This window comes from Trichomonas vaginalis, chromosome I (genome assembly GCF_026262505.1).
Source record: "Trichomonas vaginalis G3 chromosome I, whole genome shotgun sequence".
In the NCBI taxonomy this organism is placed as follows: Eukaryota; Parabasalia; order Trichomonadida; family Trichomonadidae; genus Trichomonas; species Trichomonas vaginalis.
The window spans coordinates 15048110-15075347 of NC_067203.1; the positions used below are offsets into that span (position 1 = coordinate 15048110).

Genomic DNA, 27238 nt, shown 5'->3' on the forward strand with positions numbered 1-27238 from the left:
GACTTAAATGAGTGCATTTTCATTAGATTCGATATTTCCTATTGATTTTAGGATGAAAAAAGAAGTTTTGATTTGATTATTAGCATAACAAAAAAGAATATTTTTACAACAATTACACTTTCGTAGATTGGTGAAGTTTTGGTTTGTGGATAGGAGCAGTCCTGCAGCTCATAGAAGTTTGGGAACGTTTTGGAATCAAAATTCCCTCAACTTCTGTTTTCTTTAACATTTCTACTCTATTTTCATCAACAGACTCGAAATCAAGTTGCTGGGCCTTAATTCCTTTCTTAGCGCAAAGCTTTTCAACCAAATTTTCAATCATTTGGCATCTTTGCTGCATTGGTGCCAATGCTTTAGCTTTTTCTGCATGAATCTTCAAAAGCCTTGCATCAGCATTTTGTTGGAAGTTATTTAATGCTTTTACATGAAGTTCTAGCAATTTCTCCCTCTTGTTCTTATAAAAATCTGACATTTTTTCATAATTTTCCTGATCTTCAATTTGTTCAAGTTGATCTGCCTTTTCTTTCTTCTTTTGAGCCTCATCGAATTTCTTATTCAATGCTAGATTCTTTTCTTCACTCCTCAATTTCCAATATGTTACAGAGTTCCTCTTGAAAAGCGGTTGTAATTCTGTTGGAACAGATGCATCGAAATCATCGACTTCTTTAGCTTGTGATTCTCTAATTTGCTGTTCTCTTTCTACGTTCTGTTGCACTTGAGCTTCAAGATCTTTGTCGTATTTTTGTGAAATATATTCCAAAAGAGCTGCAAGTTCATTTCTCTTTGTAATTAAATCCTGGATATACTCTTTACTTGAGTTGAAATGTTTTGTTTCTTTCATCTTTCTATTAACGTATTCATTAGCTTCTGAAGCTTTGCATGCTTCCATATATTTCTGCTCATTGACCTTCTGTTGTTCTAAACGGCGAAGTTGATAAGCAGAAGCTCTGAGTTGTTCAATGGATGGATCTTCTTCAGGTTGTTTATCACTAAGTAATGATTGTGTGAAATCATCAAGTACAACTTCACGTGATTTAGAACGATATTCTGATGAAGATGTCGCTGCGGCACGAGGAATAACATTGCATGTGTAAGAATATGCGTTAATACGTCTAGCAACATATTTATTTGTTCTTATTCTTTCGGGAATACGCTGTTGCTCTTGAACCCATGTTAACTTCTTTGGAATTTCTTTCTTTTGAGAAGTATTTGATCTTTGAGAACTCTTTTCTGACTTCGGAGAGTTTGTTTCTGATGTAGGAAAGCTTGTTTGCTTTGGTGTTGATTGTTGTGATGTTTGTTTCTCTTGATTTTCTTCAGGTGCGAATTCATTTTTCTCTTTTTCAGAATCGGATTCGCCATCGAGTTTATCTTTTATAACATTGCTTAAGGCTAAACCTGATTCATTGTTCTCATTATCATTTTTAGGTAAATCCTTTTCTTTTGAATCTTCGTTATTGTTCTCATTATCTGATTGATTTGATGAATGCGATGGACTACTAGAAGATGAAGATTTTTCGCTATTAGATTTTGATGATTCTGTTTTATTTGGTGATTCTTGATTTTCATTTTCCGGTTTTTCTTGATTTGGTTCATTTTCGTTGTGTTCATTTTCATGTTTCTGTTCTTCTTCGGCGCTATCTGATGGTTTTTCTTGTTTATCTTCTACTGGAGCTTCATCATGATTTGCTTCAGCTGGGGATTGTTGATTTTCTTGCTTATTTTCATTTTTTTTGGCCTCTTCTGGGTGTTTGTTCTCACCGACTAATGCTTCATTCAAAGCAGTGGCGAAAACTTCAGACACCTCTTCGGTCATCAATAACGTACTTTTTCTCCCCAGAAATTTTTATATATAGACCCCAAAATTCGAACGTTTGGGAACAGTTTGTACTTTACAAAAAAAATCAAAATTAAATAATGCGCCAAATATTATCCACTATTGATACATCACTATACAAAATCCCATCATACGCTGGTTGCGCAATTGGCTGTGCTGTTATTTTATTGTTAATAATCATGGTTATAATCAGAGCAATCCCACATAAACCTAAAAAGCCAGAAGAAGGCGAATCTAGCGGTTCAGGACTCAATATTAACGATCGTGACGTCGAACTTGGTGAAGCTCACGGAAATGATACAGAATCAGCACAAATCGATCTATATGCTAATCCGGCTGGTCAAAATGAGGATCCACCAATTAAGGGAAGAATCGATGCTAGGCCTAAGGATCTTAGTAGCGATGACGAAATTTAAATTTACTAATAATATTTTGTTTCCGACTAATAAATCTATATGTTGCTTTATTCATCATTATCATATTTATTTATACACTACATGAAATAATTCTAATTGATTCTTTATATATTAGTCAAAATTTTATAATGGAGAAATTACTCGCTTCGAATGAATTTCAAATTAAAACATTTGACAATATAGTTGCAAAACTCAATGGCCAAGAGTACCCTGGTATTCTTGTTTTCACAAATGGGCATTTTCTCCATTATGTGGAAAATACTGATTCTTTAACATTCAGATTCGGACCTGACGATCTTGAAAACGAAGCTTTATCCAAGAAATCTTCAAAAGATGTTCCACTTACAGAAAAAAGTCAATCCATGCTTCGAATTTTTAATAATCAAACAAAAAGAAATATAATACTTTCATTTATCGGAACAACATGTAATTCTGATGTTGATCAGGTTATTGAACAATACAAAGTTCTTAAAAGTTCACCTCCTCTTCCTGTAGACAACGTTGTTGATAAATTAAAAGAAGTAATTCCTGAAGAACTCTTACTAAACGAAAACAATGAACTAGATCCAAAATATGCTAAAGATCTCCTTAAAAATAACCCAGTTCTCGATAATCTTATGCGAACTTACCCAGAACTGCTGGAAGATGACTATTTAGTAAACTTCCAAAACCAAATTATTGCAGGGATGTCTACTGGAAGGTTGCTTCCACAAAATATTGCCGAAAATACTAAAAAAGAATTTGCAAAAGAGAAAAAACTTAAATTTAAGACAGGAGACTTGAATTTGGACAATCATTTAGTCTCGCAAATATTCAGAAAGCATCCAGAGATATATACTGCTTATCAAAACCTTGTTCCTTCCAAAAAATCTGAAGAAGAATTTTTCAGAAAAGACTTTATACAGCTTTTAAAGGATGCAAAAGCTAAACCTACACCTCCAAAGCCAGCAGCCCTTGAATCAGACCTAACACACGGTCAAGGTTTTATAGAAAAAGTCGAAATCGAAGGAGAAGAGCTCAAAAGCCTCCAAGCGTATGCCGATGCTATTTCTGTTGGAAACAAATACGATTCAGTTCAAAATACTATGGAAGTTCTCACAAAAACTGAAAATGAAATCCAACAAACCGAAAATCAGCCAGAAGAAGTTATCCAAATACCACCACATGTAAGATATCAACCAAGTGAAGAAGAATTGCAGCAATTTAATGATGCAATTTTAGAAATGAATCAATTACTTGCTGCATCATTGAATAAACAAGTTGAAATTGATCAAAACACATGGTATAAAGCACTAGAAGATATGACACCAGATGATGGCCTCCAACACGTATTTGTTGAATCAGAAGAAGATGAAATTCTCCAAGTTGCCATCAGAAAGGCAGAACTCCAGATATTTGCTCATGCTTTCTGGCAAGCAGTCAATACTCATAATGAAGAGAAATATAAAAAGCTTGGAGCTGCAATTGAAAAAATTCAATCAGTTGTGAATCAAGAAGCCAACAATTCCAAGCTTAAATTCTTATTTAAGGATTTAGAATTCATGTTTAGACCAATTTTGGAATTTATGCACAGATAATTAAAAAAATTTGTTTGTTTTTTAATAAAATATGTATTTAATATAATAATTTCTCTTTTCTATTACAGATAATGCATTTTATCGATTAAATCTTCCTTAAATACGAACTCATATGTTGCAACTCATTCCAATCGCCATTGTATAGCTTTTATAACGATGATCAGAAAATAACTGAAATTACAAAAGTTTTCAGCTATTTCATAAAAGAAATGACATTGGTGACAGACCTTGCAATAATTGCTGATGAATTTACTACAAAGTTTTCTTTCCTTCCTTTCAAAGTGGTCAAGTCAATAATAGCTGCTTACTACAATGCTATCGCCGAAATAAACGAGTTCGGAAGGGTGTTATATAAAATATATAAAGGTGAATAATTGAGAAACCAAATTTATTTCATGAAATATTCAATTAGAGGAAGAAAGATTAATTCAAGGGTTTGTGCCAAATACCACAAGAAATTAAAGAATGCAGATGCAGTTGTTGCTAAATGCTGTCATGTGTTCCATTCTGATTGTTCTTTGAATGGTTGGTAACCAATTTGCAACAGAAGATTCGAAATTGTCAGCAAAGATCACTTTGATTCTCAAATCCGGATTTTGAAACAGTTCGATCATTAGGGAATGCAGAGAAATCAAGTATGAAGAAAAGAAGCAAGGGCTATGATAAATTACTCCAACAGCCAACAATTGGAGATGTTGTTGTTCCTCTTAATAATATTAAAATTTTTTGATTGTGATTAAAAATTACTATTTTTTTATAAAGATTTACTTACCAGATACTGGAATGCTCTCAGAAAAGCAACGAATCCTTAATCTAATAGACATATAGTTTACAAGTTACATCTGCATGCATGTTCATCATATGAAAGAAGAAGTTCGCCGATTTTTTGATTACCATTTATGGTTGCAATATGAAATGCAGTATTTCCGTCTTTATCTTTTTCATTGATATTTGCGCCTTGTGAAAGAAGTAGTTCGGCAATTTTTCGATTATCTTTTTTGGTTGTAATATGAAGTGCAGTGTTTCCGTCGTTATTTTTATCATTGATATTTGCACCATGTGAAAGAAGTAGTTCGGCGGTTTCTTTACTATTTTGAAATGCTGCAATATGAAGAGCAGTTAATTCATCTATATTTTTATCGTTGACATTCGCACCATGTGAAATAAGAAGTTCAGCTGTTTCTTTACTATTTTTAGATGCTGCAAAATGAAGAGGGATTTCTCCTTTTTTATTTTTTTCATTGATATTCGCGCCATGTGAAATAAGAAGTTGGGCTATTTCTTTATTATTATTCCACGCTGCATTATGAAGAGCAGTAGATCCGTAATTATTTTTTCATTGATATTTGCACCATGTGAAAGAAGAAGTTCGGCAGTTTCTTTATTATTATTCTCTGCTGCAATATGAAGAGCGGTTACTCCATCTTTATTTTTTTCATTGATATTTGCACCATGTGAAATAAGAACTTCGGCAGTTTCTTTATTATTATGCTCTGCTGCAATTAGAAGAGCGGTGTGTCCATATGAATCTTTATAATTGATATTTGCACCATGCGAAATAAGAACTTCGGCGGTTTCTTTACTATTTTTTTGGGCTGCAACTAGAAGAGCGGTTTGTCTAAATGCATTTCTATAATTGAAATTTCCACCATGAAACATAATAAATTCAGTGGTTTCTGTGGTTGCTTCGATATTTGCACCATATGAAAGAAGAAGTTCGGCAGTTTCTTTACTATTATTTTTCGCTGCAATATGAAGAGCGGTGTTTCTATGAGTATCTTTTTGATTTATATTTGCACCATGTGAAAGGAAATATTCACAAAGAGATGGTATATTAAATCTCACCGAGTAATAAAAGCATTGCTCAAAATCATTAGTTTGATCGAAATAAACTAATAATGAATCAAGATTTTTATATTTTCCACAACATTTTACATTGATATTTAGATTGTATTCATTCATCAAGAATGAAACAAAATCAATGTTGTGTGAAATAATTGCATATCTCATGCATTCTTTATCTGGCTTTTGATATTTCAAACATTCGCTCATGATCTCTGGATTTTTTCCTAAAAATGATAATTCTAGACATGTTTGAGTTATTTCTGAGTTAAATTTCGATCTTAATAACTTGAAACAATCAACTGCTCCGTGGTAACAACATAATTCAAGTAATGAATATCCTTCATCGGATTTTGGATATAAACTGCTTTTTAATTTTTGATTTTGATTAAATCCATCAATTTCCGTGAAAACTATGAATTGTTCTAAATCATTATACATAATTGCTCTGTAAATTGTATTTTCTGATTGAATATCTAGATATTCGGAATTAATTTTAGAGAAATCAGCAGGAATGTTTAATACAATTTCATATTCTTTATAAAACAGGAAGTTCAAAGTAAGTTTAATATTATTGACCTCTTCGACATGATATTCATCATATATGAGTTTAGCAAGTGATAAATATGACTTTACATAGCGATTATTATACGGAATGATATTTAAAATATTTTTGATTATATTTTTGGGAAGGTCTTTAATGGAATCAATCAATTCTGCTTTGATATTTCTGTAAATAGAGTTTAATTCTTCTTTATTTTCCGTTTTCAGCTGATACAATGCATTATATAAATCGATGTAGTTTTGATGGATACTTCGCAGTTGGCTGTATGTATTTGGGCGAATATCTTGATCAGACATGAATATCTGAAAAAATAATATTCCTTCAAAACTTAGGAATCTAAAATAAAACCAAAATGGTAATATATTTTTTACTTTTAATTTTCACAACTTTAAATGATGATTTCGGGACAAGCATGATGTCATGTTATTTTAAGTTTGATTGAGAGGAATAAAGTTTGATGATCAACTGTGTGAAGGCATAAACTTACGGCATTTCTTTATGCCCAAAAAATCAATATTTGTATAATATAATTTCGGGCCTCATATGGCTATGCTTGCCCTTCGGGCAAGCATAGCCACCTTCGGCAAAATAAACATATGTTGATTATAGGAAAAGTGTTTATTCAAATAAATTTGACTGACTGTTTCAATTATTCATAAAATTTATTAAATTCACGGTGCATATTCATTGACATCTGAAAGACAATATTGGTGTGATATTCATAGTCCTTTATTAACAATTTTTAAAAATTCGATATTGCAAAAGACCTCAAAATTCTCAATCTGGATATAAAAATAGTATTGAAATGTTTAGCTCTATTTATTTGTAATATTATCTTATATCAAGTAGCAACCTCAAATCATGTGAACTCAATAAAAAAGGAATTTGTCTATTAGGTTTTGATATTTTAATATGTTTGTTTATTGAGAGTCCGGATCTATAATTACGACCCATTTTCTGACTATGCGATTAGGATTTCACTTTTTTTACAAATCTTTTCAATTATTCTTAGATAAGAATATGGCAGCAACTTTTAGACCTTATGGTGAATTGCCACTACTTCTTGACCAAGCAGTTGAGAGAAGTAGATTGATATCAGAAACTTTACAGCAGTACGTTCTCGAATACGCTCAAGATTTCGAATCTTTACAAGAAAAGATTTCGAAACTCGCTTTTGATCCTCTTATTCATAAAGATGAGAAAAGCGCACCAGATCCAAACGAATTCCACTCCGAAATTTTCAAAGAATTTCCGAAAATGGCAGTTAAAAACCTTCTCCAAGTAAAATCTTATGAATATGCAGCACATCAGTTGAAGAAGTTCGCAAACAGCAACATTGCTTCTACGCAAGCCCACTATGCAGGCCGCGCTGCAGCGATTAAGAAATCTTTGCAGGAAGAGTTAGCAAGATTCGAAGAAGCACGCCAGAAGAACGACGAAGCTAAAAACCGGTTTAACTTAGCCGGATGTGTCCTCCGTGATGCAGAAGCCAAAGGAGTTAAGGATCTGGGCAAGTTACAACAAGATTTCATTGAAGCAAGAAGAAGAGCAATCAACGCAAACACCAAATCAAGGATTGCTGCTGAAGCTTCAACCCAGAATATGGAAGCTTTAGTTACTCAGATCGAAGAACTCGAGAATTGGAGAAGTGAAGAATTGAAATCAATTTTACTTGATCTTTCAGCGAAATTAGCTAATGTTGCAAACCACCTTATTACTACATCATCAGATATGGCTCAGTCTGCTCACGAACTCCCTCTTGAACTCGATTCAACCATCATTTCTAATTTCAACCAATTCCGCCGCGCCGGAGCAGATGATGCCTTCCAGTTATGGTCCGTCCACCCACTTACATCGCAATACCTCCCTCAGGACCAGCTCTTCAAGAAAGAACGCGAAGCTGGCGGAGTTCAGCTTTTCGTTGTCAAAGAAAACTACAATGGTCCGGCCAACCATCTCAACGCTTACGCTGGAGAGATCGTTTGCGGACTCAAACAAGAAGGAGAATACTATCTTTGCAAGAATATTAACGATAGTGTTGGATTACTCCCAACAAGCCTCCTTAACTTCATGTAATGCTATTTAATGCGTTTATTTTCTTTTATTATTTTTTTTATATATTTTATAAAACGCTAAAATATGTTTTTTATTTTTAAATATTCTAAACATGTCCCCAAATAAAATGATTATCATATATTTCTTGATAGATTATGATTAAATAAAAAAAAACATTACTAAAACAAAATGAAGCTTATAAAGGTTGCCAATAAAAGTATATAATAATTTCGATGCAAAGATCATATTCATATCCTTTAATAAGCTAGATCATTTCGATTTCATACATTGTTTTCAAGAATATTACCTGTATTATTATGGCATATTGTATTAAACATCTATATATAGATGTCCTAGTCTTACATTGGCCTTAAATGTCAGAAATTTTTAAATATTTAGGAAAAATTTGATATTTAGGGGCTATGAAAAGTTAATAAAAAGGTAGAAGTCTTTTAAAAAAATAAATAAATAATTGTTTTATACAAGGATAAAAAAAAATAAAATGAATGAATACAATATAGCTTAGAATGATCCAACATCAGTGTCTTCGCTTGAAGAAGAAGATGAAGAAGTAGAAACTGGTTTCTTGCGGGATAAAGTAGATACTCTACGAGATGAAACTGAGTTTCTGCGAGAAGAAGGAGCATCACCGCGAGTTGTACGAGATCTTTCTCTTGATGCCGATGGACGTCTCGAAGATGTGTTTCTTCTTGATCTCTGTGATGAATTTGATCTGGATCTTTGTTGTGGAGCTGGGCTTGATGAAGAAGATGAAGAGGAGGATGATTCAGAGTTATCTGCAGATCTGGTTGTTGGCTTTGGCTTTGGTGATGATGGTGGTGGAGCAGGAGCAGAATCTGAAGAATCTGAATCAGAACTTGAACTCTTTTGGCGACTTCTTGGAGCATCTGAAGGTTGAGCTGTATTCCTTCTTTGTCTTGTAGGTGCACGAGATGTAGGATTCTCGAATGTAGAGTTAGAACGATGAGTCCTTCCTTTCCTTGATGTTGGTGGTTCTTGCTCATGTTGCTGTTGCTGCTCTAAGTCTTCATCATCGGAAGTAATGAGATAACTGATGGAATTCCTTGTATTTCTGCGGCGAGTTGATCTAGTACAAGTTCTTGGGCCAGAATGGCTATCAACACTGTTACGGCGAGATCTTAGGCCTCCGCCAGCAACTGTACCTGCTCTACTGCGTGGTCCATGGTGTGAATGTGTTGAATTTCTGCGAGAATTAGTTCTGCTGTTAGGCATTGCAGTTTGAGCGCGTGATCTGTGGCCTTTGCCACCAACATGTACAACGCCTTCATCAGAAAACTTGAAGTCATTGTTTTTACTGAAATTTGGAATCAAATAAGTTTGGACGCAGCAATTTGAATAAATATAACCGACAATAAGAAGAACGGCAAAAGCACCGCCTGGAATGACATATGGTCTAAGGACGAGCTTTTGAGAACTTGATGGAGTAGTAGATTCTTGTTTATCAGCATCAACTGATACGTTCATTGTTGTATCTATGACGACTAGAGTTAAAGTAGGAACGGTTGAGCCATTTCTGGTTGTTTCTCCTAATGAATATGAAAACGTTTGAGTTTCTGTCACTATCATGCCATTGATTTCGATCTCTTGTTCTAGAGCCTCGCGTCTAAAAGATCGTGCATCTGTTAAAAGAAGAGATAAGAAAACCAAAGTCATATTATTTTTTTGAAAGATTATAAAAAAAAAACTTCAAAGTTTTTGAGAGGTCCGAGTGAAAATGAGAAAAATAATTTTTGAAAAATGATTAGCAAATGATATAAAAAATGTTGAGTTTGGATGATGCTTTTTTTCCTTCTCAAAATTTGCAATGCCAGCTTAATTTACTTAATTAGATAACTATAACATGTGAGAACTTGATTTTTCTAATCAAAATTTGAATTTGGACAATGTGGCGGGAATCAAATTTTATTGGATTGCAAAACCGAATTATTGTTGGAAATTTTGAAGATACAGATAGTGTATATCTATAAAATGAGCTAAAATTGATGAATTCTAATCCTATAGGATTAAAAATCAAAAAAATGATATGGTCAATAGAGTGTTTTTCATTAATATAAAAATAGCTTTAAAAATTTAGAGAGAAAATTGTTTTAACGACTCCCTCACAAAAAAAAATCTCCTCACAAACTTTGAAAACGAGTAGATAATTTTTAATCTAATTAATTAATAGAACAATTTTTAAAACTTTCGAAAATGTCACTTTTTCATCACCGGAATTTTTTTCCATTCATGGGTTAAGCTATAACGCTTTAGGAACAAGCTTTGCGGATAGAAGATCCGCAGAATTTGCACCTTCTATTTTTTATTAAAAAATATATTTATTCTTTAAAAAAACCAATTATTTGGTATGAAATATATTTTTTTCATTTGATTTTCTAGTTCTAGTGTATATTTTAAATCAATTCAACGTATGTTAATGAAATCAAGTGAAAATTAAATCGTTTTTAAATAAATTCAAGTAAAAATTAAAAGATTTGAAAAACAAAAGCTTTATTGGAAAGTAAAGTTACTAAATTTTGTTTAAAGTTGCTTGTTCTTATGGAATTCGTCTGTGATCTTCTCTTCGAGTGCATCGAAATCAACATCTTGTGTTAATTTGAATCCAGTTGTTCCACGGTTAGCAATGAACTCTGAGAGGTCCTTAACTCTGTAAGTTCCTTTGTAGACTAATGGCTTATCAGCTTTATGTCCCGATGGGAAGAGCATAAGAGTTGGATAAGAAGAAAACTCAGGGACAGACATTGGTGTATCGTTTTCTGAGCCATCCATGAAGCATATTCTAGCCTTTGTGTCCTTTGTGAGTTCTGCGAGTTCTCTAAGGACAATTAAAAGACGTGGACAGAGTTTGCACCAAGAAGAGGTGAAAGCAACAAGGGTATCGTATCCATCCTCGAATACAACATCAGAGAATGTGCTGCCAACGATATGCTTGAGATTATTGTTGGCATCTTCTGGAATTGGCTCGGAAATGATTGTATATGGTAATTTTCCGGCCATTATGTCTTGTACGAACTTCTCGAGGGTTGGAAGATCCATGATATTGTCGGTTTCGCGATAAAGAAGCCATCTGCCTTCTGTTAAATTAGATGTCTTGAAAGCGACGAAGTATGGGGCGTCAAGGCCTTCAATACGACCTGCCTTAAGGAATAAGAGGGCGTTTGTGCCAACAATTGGACCAAATTGGAATTTATCGCCATATTTCTCTGCAAGTTTCTTAAGGAGATCAATTTGCATCTCAGAGACTTTATCAAGCTTTGTATTAACGACGAAACCACCGTAAAATGGCTTAGAGGAGATATCAACAGCACGTGGATCTGTAAGTAATGTTTTGAGTGGTTTTCCTTCGAATTTCTCGATTCTACGCTCAATGTTATCGTAGATGTAGTATCCTTTCTGAAGAGAGATGTTGAATTTGGCAAATAAGGATGAATTGACTGAATAATACTGAAGTTTTCCGAGATGCCTTGGTGGCTCCTCTAAATCAATTCCAAATACGGTTTGTCCGTGCTCCTCAAGAGCTACTCTTAATTGTTCTTTGGATTTCAGATGTTTAATTGGACCCTCTAGAAGTTCGCCGAGCCATAAGAAGAAGCTGGAAGAGCGAGCAAGTGGTGGTGGTATGTCCATTTTCTTTCCATTTTGAAAGGCTACACAGCATGGATAATATAAGCAGCCGTATTTGGCTCCATCTTCATGTCCACTGCGTGCAAATGAGATATTGTTTTTGTATTTCTCTAAACCGAAGTTGGCCCAGATATTATTTGCCACTGTATCATGGAATATTGTAACACCAATTGGTTTTTCTTTCATTTTAGAAATAAGTTCATCACCAGTAAGATAAGGTACATGAACTGCTTGACCTAGTTTAGCTTTAATGCGTGTTCCTGCCAGAGAAATCAAGAAAAGCATCGTCACTAAGAGTCACTTTTTTAACCTATCAAAATTGAACTCAATATTAGTGATACTTCTGAACTGATTATCTCCATTCTTTTCGTGATCCCTAATTAAAAGGCGAACTATTATTCCGAAATTCAAAAAAGATTTTGACGATCCAATCACGAACCAGTCTTGTAAAGCTTCGTATGATTCTCATAAGTATTATGCGTGAATTTGTGATTAATGATGGCATAACCAGAATCAAACTCAAAGAAAATTAAGGAAGATATATCAATTAATACTTAAAAGTCTATAGGATAGAAAAATCTAATTGTCCTCAGCGATTTCTTTGTATGTGTAAGCAACCAATACAATCTTTAATTTAAACAATTAATATGAATGATCGCGTGAAATTATCTTACAAATATCATCTTAAACGTTATCATTATATAGGAACTTTGAACCTATGAATCAAAAATTTGCATAAATTTTGGAATAATGCTTTCGCTATTACTAATAAGTTAATGTGTTCGTTGTTAAATCATTGGGAAAGAAACAAACCCTTAAGACTTATAGAATAAAGAGCTTATGCTTCAATTGTCGTTTGAAATCATTTAGATATCAATCAAAAATCATGATAAAAAATTGACAGGAAACAAAAATCAAACACATTCAATTGTAATTGAATTGGGCAACTCTTGTATAACTCTTTGAGCTTTGCAAAAATTAATTCGGCGGCTTATATAATTTTGTAAAGTTTTGAATCTATTTTACAACATTTATGTGTTTTGATTCATTGCATAATCTTATTCGAAGTATTTTAGAATGCACGAGTGGGATATTTGATCTAAATCTAGGGATTATATTTCCGGATAAGCATATAGATCCACCTAAGATAGAGGCAAAACCTTCTTTACCTCAAGAACATTATCCTCGTGGAGAATTAATAGAACCCCTCAAAGGAAAACCTATAGTCTACCCAAGCTGGATCAAAGTCAATGATTTTCCTGGGGATAGATTAGGTCCTAACGAAACGTTACAAATCACTCCAAATCCTAAACTCATTGAATACTTTATTCAAGAATCAGAAAATATGGAAGAAGTCCCTATTTATCGAGGTAAACAATTAGTCCATATCACTGATTTATTACGATTTAACAGATTTGAAGTATTAAGTGATGATGATCTTACTTTTTTGGGACAATTTGCAATGATGGACTTCCTAAGACTTTATAGATCAAATGATTTGGAAGAAATTCGTAAATGTGATGCAAATAAAATAGGATGTATTTTTGAAGGAATAATCTTAGATTATGCAATCCTTTATAAAGCTGATCCAGAAGTCATTAACTTGATAAAAGAGTTTGCAACAGCTGTAAAGTATACTGAAGATTTCATGTTTACAGATAGATTGCAAATCAATTTCAGCTTTCATTATTATCCAACCATCAATTATCTGACAGGTTCGTATTTAAATTTAAACGGCTATACTGCTAAAGAGCTTGGTCTTGAAGAATTGCATGTTGTCAGGAAAACTTGAACAATTTAAGAATTCTTTGGTATTAAATCATTCTATATGAATTTTGTTATTAAAAACCTGTAGTTAAGTCTATTGCATTAGATATTCAAACGAGATAACATTTTATTAGAATAAAACAAGAATGTGAAAACAAAAAAAATACAAAATACTCAAAATCCCAAACGTGACGATATTATATGGAAAATAATATCGGACGCTACGATAATATGATCAAAGTAGCTAGGTTGTCATCTCTACATTCATTCATCAACAAATGTTACGTAACTAAAATTCTTCATCTTTTGTCATCACTAAGGGGCAAACGTATAAATCAAGATATCGAATTAATGGTGAAGTGTCTTCCTGTACTACACTAACGTTTACAGTCCGATTGAATCACTCTATTGCAGGCAGATTTCAAAAACTTTACTCCGTTCTAATATTTTCTCGATTTGATTCATTCATTCGGAATTCAAATCGATTTACCATGCTTAATCTTAATTTCATGGAATTATTAATTCCAAAATTTTCAAAATTTTGATCAACTTTTTCGGGGAAGTGTCAAAATTTTGAATTTTTTCGCAATTTTTATTATTTATAAATAATGAAAGAGTTTGATGTTTGCGGAGCCGAATTCGATGACTTTGCATCGCATTTCTGCAACAATGGTTCTAATAAAAACACATGTATCAACAAATTGCAAAATTGGGATTGCCCACTTGTTTTCAAAAAGTCTTCCCTCATACTCGATCAAAGAGGACCAGGCCCATGTGGACTATTTGCAAGCCTAGAAGCTAATATTATGGTTCAACTTTTCCAATCTCAAGGGGAATGTGACCTCCCGTGTGCTGTAAATCTTGCAATTCTCAATATCCTGACATTGATTAGCGATAAGTATAAACTTTGTACATCATTTGACATTCAAAACAAACAAGCACATTTTATATCATTCGAAACTAAAGATGATGCTATTGCATGGATGCTTGAACTTAAATATAATGAGTTCTCAAATGCCTGCTTACTTTCTGGTGTTTCATTTGCATATGCTGCAAGAAATAAAGAATGGTATTCTAATATGCCAGCTCCTTTTGTATACAACACATCAGATACATCAATGTTGTTTGTATTCTTGATGAACACAGGCGAAATCGATGGAACTTATGAAAAACAGAAGAATATTGCCGTAAAAGTTTGCGGACAACATGATCAACAATTGAACAAACAATATTTCAATCCAGAAGCTCCTATTGTTATTTTCCTCAAGCATAACCACTTCTTCGCAGGAATGTTAGAAGGTGATAACTATCTGATATTCAACACTCTTGGAGGTGACAAAGTCGTTTCAATACAAAAGGATAAACTCTAAATAATATGTTTAAACTCATATTTTTTTAATAATTTCATTTTTAATTCGAAATCTTTCATAAATATCTATCCACACGAAAGTTCGAAATTTTCAAAGCAAAACTACTTACTAGAGCTACAAATTGTTTCAAAGAAAAAACCTTTTGGAAATATATATACAAACTATATTTTGTTGAGTGTATATGCATGTATACAACTAAACCGGTGTAAACAAACTCATAAATTTATACATTTAATCTAAAACCTAAAACATTTCAAAAATTTATTTTGATTCTTTCTTCCTTTTCATCGTATTTAAAATTAATGTATGTGGTCAAGATATTATCTCATAACACAAATGTATGTAGATCGAAATCGAATTGATATGAAGATGATTTTTCTCTGGTTTGAAATAATGATAGATTTTGTAGCATAAATATCGAAAAGTTTTAAACTTGAGGAATACAAATGATGAGTAATGCTATTTGATTGTTTTTTTAGAGAATTGTTAGAATAGCACGAAGATGTTTGAATGAAAATGTTATAGTTAATACCTAAGATAGTACTATGTAAATTAAAATCTATTTTTTTGTATCAATCGGTACTCTGATTCCATTGAAAAATATAATCACATAGAGATTCTGCAATTTTATAAATGGCAATCAGTTGCTCGATCACTATAGATGATCCCTACCGCTTGTGAGAAATTCCAAATTTTTTTTGAAATCAAGAAAATAAAGAACAACACTAAAGAAATGATAATCAAAATTTGAATTTCAAAAAAATTTTGGAAAAACATAGACATAATCATAGTTGAAACAAATTTTTGAGAGAATCAAAAAGGAAATTAGACAAATTAAAATGATAATCTTATTGTATTTTATTAGGTATTGATGTTATCCTAATGAAAGAGTACAATTCTGACTTTCTTTGATGTTCAATTATTTTTTTTAACCAGAATCTAAGGAGAATATGATGATTCGCTTTTTCCTACTATAAGAAAGCTGTAGCATAGTGAAAACAAAGACATAAAATTGGATATTGTTTCGACTTGAGGAACTTTATCAAGAATGACGTCCTTTTGAATATAGTTATATTCAAGTCAATTATATCAAAGCGCACTATCAAAAGGGATCATACTCTTATAAAATCGTATCGGGAATTCTATCGTTTATTGAATTTTATTTTTTATATAATTTAACAATGAGTCTTATTAGTGCAATTACAGGTAATATCAATGGTCTTAAGAACTTCATTACAGAAATTCTTGAGTGTCAATCCAAGGAACAAGAAGTTGCTCGTGTTAAGAAAGAACTCGCAAAGATTCGTCAGAGTTTCGGCAAGTCAGGCCTTAATGGTTACAGCCGCAAGAAATATGTTGCTAAACTTCTTTATATCCACCTTCTTGGCTACTCATTTGACTTCGGTTTCCCTCAAATGGTCGAATTAGTCGCTTCTAATGTATTTTCTGAAAAGCAGATCGGTTACATCACACTTGGTGTTTACTTAAATGGCAACTACGATCTTGTTACAATGTTCATTGAACATTTCCGCAAAGAAATTCGTAACCAAGAAAATGAACCAGGCCAGTGCCTTGCTATTGCTGCCGCTGCTAATATCGGTGGTCGTGAAATCGCTGAAGCACTTTCAGGCCCAATTCTTCAAGCATTAATCAATCCAAAGAATTCTGATTTTGTCAAGAAGACAGCATGTCTTGCACTTTGCCGCCTTTACCGTGAAACTCCTTCCGTCATCCAGCTCGAGCCCACATTCGTCGAAGGTCTCAATCAGCTTTTATTCAGCATGAATTACGGTGTTCAGCTTTCTGCTGCTTCACTCATCTTGATTCTCCTTCAGCGTTATTCCGATAAGATGGCTCTTGTCCTTCCAACAGCTCTCATGCAGCTCGGAAAAATTTTCTTCGATGGAACTATTTCTCCAGACTATCTTTACGGTCGCAACCCAGCTCCATGGCTTATTCTCAAGTACATGCGTATTCTCCAGTACAAGCAGAACTGGGATGAGTCCGAAACAGACAGAATCAACAGAATTCTCGATACTTGCCTCCAGAAGACAGATGTTTCCCTTTCAGCTAAGGAAGTTCACTCCAACCTCATCTTACTCTTCGAAGCAATCAACTTCATTATCGCTCGCCAATTTTCAAATCAACTTATGTAGCGTTCTGCTTCAATTCTTGGTGGATTCCTTAACGCCAAGCTTTCTAACGTTCTCTACTTAGCTCTCGAATCGCTTACACGCCTTGTACAAGCCAATCCTTCGATCATTCCATCTCTTGATCAACACAGACAGACACTTTACCTTGCTCTTCGCGATCCAGATAACTCCATCCGCCGCAGAACACTTTCTTTACTCTTCGCTGTCTGCACAAAAGAGTCAGCCGAAGAAATCGTTCACGAGCTCTTGAACTATCTCAGATTCGCCGATATTTCAATGAGAGAACCTCTCTGCCTCAAGATTGCCGTCATGGCCGAGCAATTTGCAGAAGATCCTGCTTGGTTTGTTGATGTTGTTCTTCAACTAATCACAATGGCTGGCGATGAGTGCTCCGATGGTGTCTGGCATCGTGTTATCCAGGTTGTTTCCAATGTACAGTCACTCCAGAGATATGCAACAATGACATCTTTCGGATCAATGTGCTCAAACAACCCACACGACAGACTTATCGCTCTCACAGCACAGCTTGTTGGTGAATATATCCAAATTATCGATATCAGACCAGAAGAAGTCATCAAAGAGTTCATTGCCAAGTACAAAGTTGCATCTGACATTTCCAAGGGCATTATTATCACTGCTCTTGCTAAGATTGGTGCTAAGTATCCACCAGGCAGACCAGCAGTCTTAGAATTCATCCAAACTTTAACTTCATCAACAAATATCGACATTCAACAACGCGCAATCGAATATATTACAATACTTAATGCTCCACCACAAGTCATACAAGCTGTTTTCAAGCCAATTCCACCGTTTGAGAACAAGAAATCTTCATTATTACGTAAAGTCATGCTCGAACAGGCCGAAGATGGCCTCGAAGAGGAAGATGAAGAGGACAACAACGAAGAAGACCCATCGAAGTTCGTTACACAGCTTCCTACAAAGGCAGCACCAGCATCAGCAGCTCCTGCAGCCGCTCCAGCCCCAGAACCAAAGAACAACGCCGACGCAATGGATCTTCTTGGCCTTGGCGCTCCAGCAGCAGCTCCAGCCCAACCGAAACCAGTTGCAAAACCAACAGATTTCGGACTTGGAGCTCCAGCAGCACCACAGAACGCTGTTTCAGACTTACTCAGCTCTGCACCTGTTGCAATTGTTCCTGCACCTCTTAATAACAAAGAAGCCATTAAGAAACACTTTTTGGCAAACGACCAAGGTCTTTGTTTCGAAGATTCGAACATTGCTGTCAATCTTTCGATCCAAGTCAACCATCCAAACGCCATTTTATCATTCAATATACAGAATAAGACAGGTGGAATCCTTACAAACGTTGGAGTTCACATTCCTCCTGTTCCTTTCCTTGCCGTTCAATCGAAACCAGGAGCTCCTCAAATCAACCGTGGAGAAATGACTGTTTACCAATTCGCTTTGAGAGTCAGACAGCCATTTATCGATCCACCATCTTATACACTTAAATACACATGGAATGAGCAGAGCCACAACGAAGTCTTGGATTTACCTTTCAACATTTTCAAGTTCACTGCTCCATTCAACATGGATTACAACAACTTCTTCGCTCGTTGGGGACAGTTGACTTCTCCTGCACAACAGGCAACAACATCATTCAATCCAGTCGGAGATCCAACAAACCAGATGAAGCAGATTATGACATCTGTTTTGGAAGTTCCTGTTTTGCCATTGCAAGTTCCACCAGGAAATGTCTGCGGCGCTGGAATTATCAATGCAGAAGGTGGCGTTTTGGGAATTTTGTGCAGATTCTTCGTGGAAAATGGCAAATGCAACGTTCAGATCAACGGAACGTCACCACAAATCACTGCTGCAGTTCAGAAGGTTCTTGATTTATACTTCAAATAAAAAAATATTTCTTTTGAAGGATTTTCTGAAATGCCATGTTTTTTTTTCTCGTTCTCAATTTTTTCCCTTACATTTTGACATTGCCTTTCAAAAAGTTGAATACATGTAAAGATGTAATTTGTTGCTAATCGAATCAGAAAAATTTAACTACAAACAATAATATCAACATTTCATACGGATCTTAATGAGGACGTCACTTTTCCGGAAATTTTTCAATACTTTTACAAATCGAAATGTTGTCTAATGGCCTAAAATAAGTGTTTTTCGCAATTAATAAGTGATTTGTGAGAGGTAGGGCAACGATAGGTCAAAAAGGCTTCTCTGATAGATTTCCTTGCCTTTTGGATATGCTATAATATATAGCCTAGCATGATAGGATATGATGTTAAAAGTTAGAACATAACTTAGGATCTTGAGAAAAATGAAAAACAAAAATTACATAAAAAAAGAAAAAATTTATCTAATTTGTTTTTTTGGACCGAATAAGTAATTTTATTGAATTTCAATACGACACATAGATTTTATTATTAGTAATAAATATAATGGTTTACTATTAACAAGGAACCTAAACTAATGAAAATTTGATTTCAAATATTGTATATGATTATCATAGATTACCAAAATATATTGCTATTTATGAGGATATAATATTGATTATTAGTAAATCGTATAAATTTAATAAATATACCATGAATATTGAATGAATTTCTTGATTCATAGGGGTAAAACGCGCTTTTATATGATTTAGACAGAGAATTTATGAGATGTAAATAACACAATAAAGGTTTATATTGAATATTTTCTAAAAATAAATCGAAATTATAAAAAACAATACATTTATTCCTTGAAACTACTTGGACAAATATGAAACAAGCATTCAGGCAATACTTTTGAGACTTCAACGCATCTGATAATTTTTATATAACTTCACCTCTTATGCTTAGAGTGGAGGTATTGAGATCGTATAAGTATAGATGAGCTCACATTCAGATATGATGTGTGAACTTCTGTTTTCACTGCAATTTTGAATCAGAATAAACTCAAAACAAGAATAAAATGATATACTCATTCTCTAAATGTGTTCGAGATTTAAAGTTGTATGAATAAAACGATTCATCTTTCGAAGCCTCCCATTTAATGAGAGACTTCGAAAGATGAATGTATTCATGTAGATGAAATACTATATATGACCATGTGTGATACTAAAGATATCAAAATGTTCATTTTTAAGTGCAATAGAAGGGTTATCTCTCGTAAAATCTCAATTTAAGGAAGATTTAGAAAGAACTCCTTTCCTAAGTAGATAGTGTGTGGTTTCTGTCTTTTGGTTGATCAGGAACTATGAAATTAAGTCGGACAGAAAGAAGTTCTTTCCAAAACAGACTCCAAATGAGTTGTTCGAAAAGAACTTCCTTCTGTATATGGATAATTGTAGTTACCGCACTGAAGTATGTGATTGTGATGATGGAGTTCTCGATAAATCTAAAATCGGATTAAGATTAATTGAAAACTCAAGTAATTCTTTGAAATCTTGTGTTGTCTGGCACTATAATAACCAAAGAATGAGAATATTATGTTGAATGATGAGTACGTGTGCTCGGCATTCGCCGAGCAATTGAGTTTAACGTACTATGAAAAGTGATAAATTTGGGCTTTTTTTCCTAGGGTTATGATCTCTTCCTTTCTGCTCAATACGACAGAAATGAAAGAATGAATTTGTACTCCCTAATTGATTACTACAATCTGTATCTATCTTTAACATAGAATTAGCTGCATTGTGATTTATACTCCAGAATTATTCAATTTAAGATCAACCTCGTAAATTTTAATCATATTGCACCAATACTCCTACGTTGAGATAAGAACATGATTATACATACCAAAGCCCCATATTAAAAATCAAAATTTAGCACCTCCATTATGCAACCACATTATTCGTCGCAAATAAGTATATTTACGCATATTATGATGCATATTCACACAACTCGTATACATGAAAAGTTATTAAAATCAGACAAAATTATTGCAATAAGGAAAAAAAAACAACTTTATTATATATGTTAGTAATGAATTACAAATATTTCTACAAAGAATGCTCAATACTTCATATAATCTTCGAATATTTCTTATTACAAGTTAATACATTTTGACTCGAACATGATAAACAAAAGCTGACACGCTGATTACTACATTTATGAAAATATAGTACGTTTCCATTCATCTGTTTACTTGTTTTTGTTGGAATAAAATCATTTTTTTTTTCTTTCATGAAATAAGAATTTTGCTGTGAAAGCAATATCTCTAACAATAATTAATACATTACATCAACTCTGGAATGAGTATTTATCAAATATGATATCAAAATCAAAAATTAGTTGTTTTTTATGAGTAACAACGATGTAAATTGATTATTTGACTAATTATCAAATACTTTGATTTTCCAAATTTTTTTCGAAATTGATTTTTTTCATGTGAAAATTCAAATTGTTTAATTTCATTTTTGAAATTTTGAATTTTTTTTGGAATTTTGAGTTGATCAATTCAGCAGAATTGATAATGCTATTGCTTTAGGGCATACCACAAGGTGATGAATAAAAGGTGAACATTAACAAATTATTTTAAATCACAAATATCATCCTCATCAACTTTAATTCTAAAAAGAACTGTACTGAATTATGAAAATGCATGATTTACATTATTAAAATCTTTGAATGAAAATAGTACAAGATAAGTTTTTATTCATTTTTAATTAGATTTAAACGAAAAACTACTCCATATTAAAATTTAAGTCGAGAAATCGTATTTTGTTCTTATTTGTTAGCATTTTGTAGACATTCTAATCTTGAATTAATTTGTTACATGATATTATTAACAAATTTAACTGAAAAAATATGTTAATATGGAATAAACCATGATTATATAAGCTATCAATGCTATATATACATATGTAAAAGATTCATATTAACTCAATTAACAAAAATGATAGATTTTCATAAAGGTTCAATCTAGGTTCGTCCGAAAATTTTGATTTTTATATAGAAGACATAGTTTCATATACATAATTAAATTTTCAAACAAATTTGATCATACCATTTATTAAGCAGGATAGTATATTAATTACTATCAGTATAAAAATATAAAAATGATTATATTTAATTATTGCATAATTTAGTCAAAGAGTTATAAGCCTCAAGTGATCGTTATCACCTTCAATGCACGTATACTTTATTGATTCATAGATATTTAATCTATGTTTGACATGTTGTTGTCGTCATTCGTTTTGTTTCCATTCTTCCTAAGTTAGAATTAGAGAATACACCATCCACATCATCTAATTTGGTCCTCAGCGATAGATTGGTTCATTTTGGAGGAGTCCCATCAGACAGTTTTCGAGCACCAAATATCAAATTTTAATGTATACAAATCTTTAGTGATTTATCTCTTTTATGATGAGTAAAAGGTTTCTGCTCATCAACATTTGATTTCCGACATATATGATTTCTAATTGCAATTATTTACTTTCTTTTTATAATCTAACTCTGTGACTCATACCATAAATTAATTATTGGAAAGTGTCAATATGTTTGGCACAACGCATGGCGGAAGATACCAAACCATGCAGGGAATATGATACGTTTAAGATCTCCGAACTTTTTTTCCAAAAATTTTCTATCGTTGCCCTACCTCTGATTTGTGTTTTACTCTCAATATTTCTGATTTTGAATACTTTTCCGACGTTGTCAGTATTTTTTGTTGAGATGTTTTTCCTTCTTATATTGCAGTTCTCTCTTATAAGAAGTTATCAAAACAAAGAAGATTTGAAGTCAGTAAGTAAAAAGAGGGAAGCTACTCGCTCCTCTTCTTCTGATTCATATTTTTATTGGTTTCTTATTGTGTTACTTCTTTCTCCATTTTATGCCTGCTATTATTGTTACAAGAAGAGAATATGTTGCTGCGCTTGCTGCGCTTGCTGCAGGAAAGAAGAGTCTTCTTCTTCAAGCAATGCAAACAAACTTAATAATATTACAAATCAAAGTTTGATCCCACCAACTCCCCAGTATTATGACCAACCAAATCCAAACCAAGCTCAATACCCCTATCCATCTCAACCATACTCACCCGAGCCATATTCACAAAAGGGTCCAAATCCTCCTCCATATATCCCACAGCAACCTCCAGTTGATAATCAGTACCAACAACCTCCACCACAGGCAACATATTATAATCAGCCAGTTGCTCCACAACAACCAGTCAATAATTATCAACCTCCACCACCAACAAATAGTAACCAATATCCACCGCAAATTCCACCAGAATCAAATCCTTATGATTTGTAATAAAAGATTTATATTTTCAAATGAATTGATAGAAAGAATTCAATTTTCGGACCCCTATGGTCGAAAATTATATGATACCTAGTACAAATATAATGCAAGTGCTAAAATCTAGGAACTGGAGAAAAGGTTTACAAAAAATACGTTAATCGTTCGATATACTAGAGTCAAAATCTCGAGCACAAAAGTAACATTGAATACTTGTAACTATAGAATTTCCATGTAAACTATTCATTTCTATCGTTTTTTTAGTCCACATTTCCTCACTCTCGATTTTACTCATAAAAATATTACAAAATCACTATACAATATATAAAATATATATTTATATGGTTAAAACAATGTTATTTTTGCGAGATTTCATCTGAAATTAAAATTAGGGATTTTTTGAATTTTGAATAAGGGTTTCGTTTTGCGAAAAAACGTACAATACGCAATTTCGCTAAAAAAACATTTAGCTAGCAATTTCGACCTTTGACTCCACTCAAGACGTCACTTTTTTAATTTTGCGGTATCATATTTTTGGAAAATCTTTATGAATATTATATAAAAAGTCTCTTTAATATCTATATTTCATATTTTTATCGATTTTTAAAGTTTTTGCGAAAAGTATTCAATTATTTTTGCTATTTGGTCGGGTAAATGTCAGATTTGCGACATTTTCTGATATGATATTCAGATTCTACGTTGATAATAATGCTTATAGAACCCTCTTGCTATTGTGTCAAAATTGCGAAACCGATAGCAAAAATATCTCGCAATATCAAAATTGAGATATTGAGTGAATTATGCATTATAGAGATTAAAAATCTGATTTGTGAAAACATCTCATCAGTTTCTAGCTAATTCAAAAATCTTTACTATCTTATTCGATTAAAATGAAAAGGGAATAGTTTCATTATGCTTTAAATGACAGCCTTATAATATAATCATAGTTTTCGCTCAATATGCAGCATTTTTTTTTCGAAATCTATGGTCAATATCCTAAATACTGATTGCTTTGCATTCATATCTCTTACATTTTCTATACCCACATCACTATTCATTGCTATTCCTATCTTTTTCATTTTTGTTTGTTTCTCATAATTTCTCAAAAAACATAATAACTTGATATTTGTAAATATCATACTTTATAACGTAAATAAGAACTTGACCTATTAAGAAAAGCAGTAATGAAAAGAAAATCTGAAATTCATAAAAATTACAAGTTTCTGATGACAATTAGCTTAATTAAACCAGGTACAAGATTATATAATTGTATTTTCTATCCAATTATCCATATAATATCTTATCCAGAAAAAATAACTTGATCAATACCAAATGATTTTTTAACTAGTAAATAAAGTATTTTCTTTACACACACATTGTATATCATAGTTTTTTTTTGGTTGCGCAAAACATCCAAAAACAAATATGCTATAAAAGTGACAATTTTAGCAAAACGAAACCCTTATTTTGAACTAAAATTTGTGATTAGCAAATATTGAATAATCGATTGGAATATGAAAGAAATACTTTAAAATTGAATAGAATGTGCCGATAGAATTTTTCTCACAATTTTAAAAAGTTGTTCAAATCCTATTTTTGATTGAGTTTTTGCAATTGTTATATATCAAGTGACAAGCTAAAAATAAAATTTTTGTTGCACTACTATTTTTGCAACAATTTGTAAATTACGTGCATCCCTTGTATTCCAGTGATCAACATCGAGATTACATATTGTAAGAAATCCTTTTGAAGTAGATCTCTATTTGAATTCAAATTCGGACAGTCTATTTCATGTTGCTTCGTGAGAATGTATATAATTTACAATGTGAATATTATATAATTGATTCTGTATAAATAAGTAATTATGCTTTAGGAAACTGCTCGGCATTGCATGAGATCTAATCTTATAATAATTTTTTAGATATGTTGAAATATGTAATATTTAGCTTCAATATCATTTATTATGGTGTGTCTTTGCTGTTTTTTTGATATTGGATATCAATGACTCTTCTGTGAACGAAAAAATCATATAAATCATTAAATTCTAAACGTAAGCGAAACTCATTCAATTTATTGTTAGAATCAAATCTATTTTAAAATTGAGCTATTCGTTAAATCACAAAAGGATACTTTATATTTTTAGTCAAAATTTGTTGATAGGAGCTTATTGGCGCAATCTCATGTTCTTCCTGGAAGCAGCGCACAGACCAGTCAGAAGCGCTCCTTCCAGGACCAGAAAGACTAGAAGGGGGCCCTGACCTTGAGAAAGGACCCCCTTCCAGGTCTTTCTCCAAGGAACATTGTGCCATTGTGGGAGACATGCAGAGGCAATGTCTCCCAGAATGATACATTGCGACCAACACGAGTGAATGGGACACTCTATTCTTTCAATTTTCTCATTAATATTTTATCTTTTTTTATTAGATCAATAAATAAACTCTTTTAATGTTCACAATTACATAAATCCATATGAATCAATTCGCTATTTATTTACTCTCTAATTTTAATAGCTTTTTTGAATCTTGCAATCTAAATAATTAATATATGCAGGTCATTTTATTTTTTTTCTTAATTACATTATATATAATAATAGATTATATGTCCAAATCGAACAAATTGTGAATTTTTACTTTTGAATGGTATTCAAATTTACCCTCTCCTAAGAAAATGCCCCAACAATAAATAAGAGTTTTGATCATTTCTTTAGATCAATGAAAAATTTTCCTACCAAATTAAGGTCAGGTGAGTGGGGCTTCCAGGCGCGTTGCGCCCTCTAGCCCATAAGAAATTTTTGTTTAGATTAAAATTCAAATTTTTATTCTGAAATGTTTGCTTTAATGTTTTTTACGGATGGAAATGAACTGGATATCGTCTGAGTCTTCGCTTGTTTCCTCCTCCTCTTCTTCTTCGTCCGAATTGTCTTCATCTTCACAATAACCAGATAAGAAGATGGTTATTGTGGTTTGTTCTGGTTTTTTGAGAAGCATTTTGGCTGTGCCAGTAAAAACGAACTCAAGATTTTGATAGAATTGTCTGCTTGAGTGAGTGAATTTGCATACTGTAAGTGGCATTGCAACTCGGTTTGCTTGAACAGATATTATTGAAACTTCTTCTCCATCTGGTATCCGTTCAGGAATCTCTAAAGCGGCTGTTGTTATAATATGCATATTGTTTTCGTAATGCAATTTTGGATATATTTCGAATGGATGTGCAGCTACACCAGCTGGAGCAACAATGGAAAGATTCCAGGAGAAAGAACCGCGTTTGTTTTCATCTTCTTTCCAATTGTAAGTTAAAGGATAAGGACGAAAGTCGTTGAGTGTTTCATATAGCTGTTCTCTTAAGTTTGGTTCACAGCAAATAATGAACTCGTCAATTGCTTGAAGAGATATCATAGTTGAAACATAAGGCAAATTCGACAAGAAAAAGTCAACCATTACTGTCGGGTTTTGAACTTTGTTTTCTAATGTTTCGACTGGTTTTATTATACTTTTGAAATATCTATCATAGTCATTGTTGTCTGTTAAGGACAAATTGTTTGGATAAGCTGCAATGAGTCTTCTATATCTTGCTTCTGTTGTTGAGAATGAGAAGACACCTTCTGGTTCTGTAGGAGTGTAAGTTTTTAGTTGAACTTTGCGTATGTTTGGTGTCTGATTTGAGTCTGATTGGACTGAAACAACTTGAGCTTCTGTAGTTTGTTGTGTTATTGTTTGTTCTGAAGGTTGCTCTGATGTTTGTTCGACTTCTACAGTTTCTTTTGGTTGAATTTGAGCTTCAATTTGTGTCTGATTGGACT

The 27238-nt window shown here is 32.9% G+C and overlaps 13 protein-coding genes across 13 annotated transcripts; 8 read left to right on the forward strand and 5 right to left on the reverse strand.

Annotated features, from left to right (window-relative positions):
• Positions 1 to 55: 55 nt before the first annotated feature.
• TVAGG3_0989260 (uncharacterized protein) lies at positions 56 to 1818 on the reverse strand (the record flags this gene model as incomplete). The annotated part of the gene is made up of 1 exon (XM_001329978.1): positions 113 to 1816. The coding sequence occupies one exon, from the start codon at positions 1814 to 1816 to the stop codon at positions 113 to 115; it is 1704 nt and encodes a 567-aa protein (XP_001330013.1).
• Positions 1819 to 1917: 99 nt separating this feature from the next.
• Positions 1918 to 2253, forward strand: TVAGG3_0989280 (uncharacterized protein; the record flags this gene model as incomplete). The annotated part of the gene is made up of 1 exon (XM_001329977.1): positions 1918 to 2253. One exon carries the CDS (start codon positions 1918 to 1920, stop codon positions 2251 to 2253), a length of 336 nt encoding a protein of 111 aa, XP_001330012.1.
• Positions 2254 to 2381: 128 nt separating this feature from the next.
• Positions 2382 to 3830, forward strand: TVAGG3_0989270 (general transcription factor IIH subunit 1 family; the record flags this gene model as incomplete). Its single annotated transcript, XM_001329976.1, has 1 exon — positions 2382 to 3830. The coding sequence occupies one exon, from the start codon at positions 2382 to 2384 to the stop codon at positions 3828 to 3830; it is 1449 nt and encodes a 482-aa protein (XP_001330011.1).
• Positions 3831 to 5105: 1275 nt separating this feature from the next.
• On the reverse strand, positions 5106 to 6533 carry TVAGG3_0989290 (spectrin binding; the record flags this gene model as incomplete). The annotated part of the gene is made up of 1 exon (XM_001329975.1): positions 5106 to 6533. One exon carries the CDS (start codon positions 6531 to 6533, stop codon positions 5106 to 5108), a length of 1428 nt encoding a protein of 475 aa, XP_001330010.1.
• Positions 6534 to 7251: 718 nt separating this feature from the next.
• Positions 7252 to 8394, forward strand: TVAGG3_0989300 (uncharacterized protein; the record flags this gene model as incomplete). Its single annotated transcript, XM_001329974.2, has 1 exon — positions 7258 to 8313. One exon carries the CDS (start codon positions 7258 to 7260, stop codon positions 8311 to 8313), a length of 1056 nt encoding a protein of 351 aa, XP_001330009.1.
• A 171-nt stretch (positions 8395 to 8565) lies between these two features.
• Positions 8566 to 9993, reverse strand: TVAGG3_0989310 (uncharacterized protein; the record flags this gene model as incomplete). The annotated part of the gene is made up of 1 exon (XM_001329973.1): positions 8815 to 9987. One exon carries the CDS (start codon positions 9985 to 9987, stop codon positions 8815 to 8817), a length of 1173 nt encoding a protein of 390 aa, XP_001330008.1.
• An 818-nt stretch (positions 9994 to 10811) lies between these two features.
• On the reverse strand, positions 10812 to 12290 carry TVAGG3_0989320 (intramolecular oxidoreductase activity, transposing S-S bonds; the record flags this gene model as incomplete). Its single annotated transcript, XM_001329972.2, has 1 exon — positions 10852 to 12141. One exon carries the CDS (start codon positions 12139 to 12141, stop codon positions 10852 to 10854), a length of 1290 nt encoding a protein of 429 aa, XP_001330007.1.
• Positions 12291 to 12988: 698 nt separating this feature from the next.
• TVAGG3_0989330 (uncharacterized protein) lies at positions 12989 to 13747 on the forward strand (the record flags this gene model as incomplete). The annotated part of the gene is made up of 1 exon (XM_001329971.1): positions 12989 to 13747. One exon carries the CDS (start codon positions 12989 to 12991, stop codon positions 13745 to 13747), a length of 759 nt encoding a protein of 252 aa, XP_001330006.1.
• Positions 13748 to 14050: 303 nt separating this feature from the next.
• TVAGG3_0989340 (uncharacterized protein) lies at positions 14051 to 15806 on the forward strand (the record flags this gene model as incomplete). The annotated part of the gene is made up of 1 exon (XM_001329970.2): positions 14331 to 15092. One exon carries the CDS (start codon positions 14331 to 14333, stop codon positions 15090 to 15092), a length of 762 nt encoding a protein of 253 aa, XP_001330005.1.
• Positions 15807 to 16273: 467 nt separating this feature from the next.
• On the forward strand, positions 16274 to 17248 carry TVAGG3_0989350 (clathrin adaptor protein; the record flags this gene model as incomplete). The annotated part of the gene is made up of 1 exon (XM_001329969.1): positions 16274 to 17248. One exon carries the CDS (start codon positions 16274 to 16276, stop codon positions 17246 to 17248), a length of 975 nt encoding a protein of 324 aa, XP_001330004.1.
• Positions 17249 to 17521: 273 nt separating this feature from the next.
• On the forward strand, positions 17522 to 19117 carry TVAGG3_0989360 (clathrin adaptor protein; the record flags this gene model as incomplete). The annotated part of the gene is made up of 1 exon (XM_001329968.1): positions 17522 to 19117. One exon carries the CDS (start codon positions 17522 to 17524, stop codon positions 19115 to 19117), a length of 1596 nt encoding a protein of 531 aa, XP_001330003.1.
• A 3758-nt stretch (positions 19118 to 22875) lies between these two features.
• TVAGG3_0989370 (uncharacterized protein) lies at positions 22876 to 23454 on the forward strand (the record flags this gene model as incomplete). The annotated part of the gene is made up of 1 exon (XM_001329967.1): positions 22876 to 23454. The coding sequence occupies one exon, from the start codon at positions 22876 to 22878 to the stop codon at positions 23452 to 23454; it is 579 nt and encodes a 192-aa protein (XP_001330002.1).
• A 2819-nt stretch (positions 23455 to 26273) lies between these two features.
• Positions 26274 to 26876, reverse strand: TVAGG3_0989380 (uncharacterized protein; the record flags this gene model as incomplete). Its single annotated transcript, XM_051254107.1, has 1 exon — positions 26274 to 26876. The coding sequence occupies one exon, from the start codon at positions 26874 to 26876 to the stop codon at positions 26274 to 26276; it is 603 nt and encodes a 200-aa protein (XP_051079681.1).
• Between the last annotated feature and the right edge of the window lie 362 nt (positions 26877 to 27238).